This window comes from Durio zibethinus, chromosome 11 (assembly GCF_047325235.1).
Source record: "Durio zibethinus cultivar Kanyao isolate XHJ-2024 chromosome 11, ASM4732523v1, whole genome shotgun sequence".
Lineage (NCBI taxonomy): Eukaryota > Viridiplantae > Streptophyta > Magnoliopsida > Malvales > Malvaceae > Durio > Durio zibethinus.
The window spans coordinates 15,718,399-15,722,485 of NC_143172.1; the positions used below are offsets into that span (position 1 = coordinate 15,718,399).

Consider the following 4,087-nt stretch of genomic DNA (forward strand, 5'->3'; position numbering starts at 1 on the left):
TTTTTTCATGTTGCAAAAACTTTAACTGGTTTTTAGATAAAGTTCTTATACATGTTGTAATAGATTGTTGTAAACTACATTAATAGCAAAATGAGTTCAAAACATTTTTTGCATAAATCATAAACTGTTTGTGACTCGCAACAGTTTAAATTTTGTTTTAAAAAGAAAAAATATTTTTTATATTATAAAAAAAAAAGCATTAGGGTTGTTTCTAACCATGTTTCATATAGCATCAACACCATCATACACAAAATTACAACAAAAGGTTTTTATATGCAAATTCTTTAATGCCTTATAATAATGGATGGAGAATTTGCTTAATTGGCCCTAACAAGAAGACACGTAGATATCCATAGAAATTAAGGAGCGAGAACCTGTTCTTATAGTTATACATGCAAGCATGCATGAATGAAATGATGCAATATTACGTTGCTTGGCCCCATATATATAACATAGTATAGTAGACTTCTTCTCATTACAGCAATTGGAATTTATGGTCTTCCCAGTGGAAACTCGACAATTGGTCATTACAGAATTGAGATTGTTTTCATCTTAATTAACCCTTTCAAGGTATGGAATATTGAGACAGAGAAGAAGTGTACAAGGTGTTAGTTTTTCTCACACTTTTAGACTTATATTCAGATTATAGCTTCACCACATGGAGTCCATATTGAATGGTTGCTCCTGTTGTTGTTGTGGCATAGGATCTACGACCTTGGAAGAAGAAGCTGCGCCTTGGAAATTTGAAATTAAACCTGTTCCGAATAGAGGATTAATCCCTTGTGACGAAGACAGAAGCGAATAATCTATGGATGTAACATCTCTTGGTTGATAATTCCTAAGCTGCAATGCCTTAAGGAGAAAGGAATTCAGGGAAAGATTAGGGCTTGGAATGCTAGAAGGCCATGTGAGCGACGATGGAAGGCTTGCTGCTGCAAAATCCAGGTTTAAGTTCATGGCGTTCATGTGACCATGATTAACAGTATTACTGTAACTAGGCGTTGCGATGTTACTGAACCCACTTGAGGGGTTGGCATTAATGTTCAAGTTTGGTACCTCAATATCTCCAAACTCGTTCACAATTGAATTTGCATCACATGGAGATCCAAGAGATGGTTGTGAGGATGAGGTTGGCTGTGGTTTCTTCACTGCTGCACTCTTTTGGAATACCCTACACACCACCCATTCCTCCTATATATAAAAATATTCAAGTCATAAAAATTAAATCATTAAAAGGAATTAAATCAAGTTATATACATCAATATATTGAGAGAAAAAACAAACAAATAAAAAACAAAGTACCTTTGTGGCTTTGAAAGGGTTTTTATTTTCAAGCCTATATTCATGCATGACCCAGTTACTTTTCTCACCCTTGGGGGCTCTTCCCTTGTAGAAAACTAGGGTTTTCTTCATCCCAACAAGAATGCCAGCCCGGAAGATTTCCTTGTCTCTGCCTGTGGTTTTCCAATAACCTGCTTCAGTAGCTCGGTTCGTTCGAAGTCCAGTTGGGTATTTTCGGTCTCTCAAACTAAAGAAGTACCATTCTTTCTCCCCCATCGATGCCTTGGCTGCATCGTATCACAACTCTAGCATCAGTCTTTGTTAGGCCACCACAAAATATAGGGAAACAAACCGTTTTACACCCATAATTGGCCTAGATAATCTTAAAGAGAATCAATTTACCCATCAAACTTTGTCCTTTCAACATAATCAGACCTTATTTACATGATTAGAAGTTATTCCAAACAAAAAGTTCAATGTTCGCAAAGAGAAAAAAGGGAACAAAACTTAATTTCTTTGATTAAGAATATTATTAAGGGCAAAGAAACAAGAGGTTGGACACAGAAAATAAAGAAACAATAAGTACTCTTCAATTATATATTATAGTAAAAAAAATCTTCTAATAAACTTTTGCTTTAAACACAAACAAATTACACAACCCCATCAAGGTGTACGTTCCATAAATCAATTTTGGATTTTGGAAAAGAGTTTATAGTGGAGTTATGACAAAAGATCAAATCCCTTTCACACCAAAACATTTGGTTTAATGATAAGTATATGTATCATCGTTTATTCAAATAGTAAAGTTTAAATTCCCTTCTTAAAAAATCAAATCCTTTCTCTTTTTCTTGTAATAGTTACTATTATCCAGTTAAAGCATGAGATTACAGAAATGCATGCAATTTATCAATAGAAAATCATAACATCAAGTAAAGATATTATACAAAGAGTCGCTCAATTTTCTAGGGCATGGACAACCAAGTTATCCAGATGCTATGAAAAATATAATCAGAAAGTAAAAAGGTTAAAATTAGTTTGACACAAATTAATACTATAACTGTAAAGCTATACCTGGAAGATCCCAAGGTTCACATTTATTCAGATCAACATCGACAATAGCTTTGGAAGAGAAGCTGAAATCGGAGACCTTGTGGGAAAGATAATAAGTGATGAGTTCTTCATCTGTGGGGTGGAATCTGAACCCCGGAGGAAGATTCTCCTCCATTTTTTCTTCTTGATAAAACCCTCAAAGCTATGCAAAAAAGACAAAGCCAAGTTCCCAAAGTACGGATTAGGCTATGAAAAGAGCTTATAATAACATCAACTGAGAGGAGATGGGAAATGGGAAATGGGTTGCGTGTGCTTTATGTTCTATAACTTCCCTCATGACGAAGATTGAAGAAGAAGCAGCCATGACAAACCCTTGTTTTATAAATATATATATATATATATATATATATATATATATATATCATGATAATTACAGCTAACACTTTGACAAAACATGTTGCAAGAAAAATACTTGGTTTTGAAATTTACAACAATGCCACTATACTGTGAATGATCAACTTGATATATAGACGGTGGATTTGCTGAATTCTTTTCAAATTAATTATTACTGAAAAGCTAAGCAGTTGTAGCGTTGACTAATGAGGGATTGTTTTTGTTTTCTGTTTCAAAGCTGAATTTTATGGGGGGGGGGGGGGGGGGGGGGGGGGGAGGGGCAGAAAAGTTTGTGCACGAGGGGTAGAGTCTTTGATACACTATAGAGTTGGAGATTTAGAGAATTTAGCGTGTTTTTTTCTACGATCCTTCCTGTCCAACCACCATCACCCATTTCTACCTACCCAAATCCTAGTCCAATGGGAACATGGCCTTAACAATATAATCATCAATAATTTATTGACACTTGTGAGCTCCTATATTGTCATCAATCTCCTTCTCTCTAATATTTCAACCCTCAAATGACTAGGGTGTTCGATTAATTAATTAATTGTTTCTTTAATCTATTTGTTAAAAATTTTAATATTTATGATCATTATTAATGATAGATTAACACAAAAAAAAGATTTTAAGGTATCTTTGGTGTTTGATGAATGATATGACATAATATCTTAATTAGTATCACCATCACATGCTTACATTCCCCTATAAATTTCCATGCAGATCATACATAAAGAGAGGTAGTAAGTTTGTTTTTATATACTAAAAATAAAATTTTTTAATTTTACAAATCGAGTTAAGAGATTAACAAATATTCTATTTCTTTTTTTTAATTAGGCTTTTTTATAATGTACTTAAGAGGTATGTATAGTTCTATTAATCTCATTTATGAAATTTAAAAACTCTATCAATAATAAATGAAATAATTTCTTATATATATATATATATATATTGATATATACTTTGAGCATCTTTATATATGTATCTAAATATAAATCCATTTCTCCTTAGCCTCCAAAAGGAGAGACTTAATTTAAGTTGGGATGATCATGGGATTTCAACTAATTAATAAATCTCTGATTCTAAATAATAGGGCATGGCTAGCTTCTAATAAATTATTATCAAGGTCATGTGTGTGAATTAGAGATAGCAAAGAATAGTAAATAAATGGATATTTAGCACTATTCGATTTGATTATATAGATTTTTATACTTATAATTAAATGGATAATTAATGGATTCAAATAATAAATTTACTATCTGTAATGAATTCATATAGGTTTCATATAGTACCTATTGATTATCCAATATTTGAATCTGTTTAAATTTTTAAATGGATAGTATCATATATTTTAATTTATATC

The 4,087-nt window shown here is 32.2% G+C and overlaps 1 protein-coding gene across 1 annotated transcript; it reads right to left on the bottom strand.

The window, feature by feature from the left end:
- Nucleotides 1-438: 438 nt before the first annotated feature.
- Nucleotides 439-2,624, bottom strand: LOC111291014 (protein CUP-SHAPED COTYLEDON 1-like). The gene is made up of 3 exons (XM_022882551.2): nt 2,353-2,624; nt 1,303-1,568; nt 439-1,191 (listed from the first exon to the last, which is right to left on the bottom strand). Exons 1-3 carry the CDS (start codon nt 2,504-2,506, stop codon nt 652-654), a joined length of 960 nt encoding a protein of 319 aa, XP_022738286.2. The 5' UTR covers nt 2,507-2,624; the 3' UTR covers nt 439-651.
- Between the last annotated feature and the right edge of the window lie 1,463 nt (nt 2,625-4,087).

Bases quoted from the DNA above. Each gene is read 5' to 3' on its own strand.
- LOC111291014 (XM_022882551.2), bottom strand. From the start codon at position 2,506: ATGGAGGAGAATCTTCCTCCGGGGTTCAGATTCCACCCCACAGATGAA. The intron at 1,569-2,352 runs GTATAGCTTTAC...GATACGATGCAG, and splicing joins TGAACCTTGGGATCTTCCAG to CCAAGGCATCGATGGGGGAG. The intron at 1,192-1,302 runs GTACTTTGTTTT...TTTTATATATAG, and splicing joins ACCCTTTCAAAGCCACAAAG to GAGGAATGGGTGGTGTGTAG.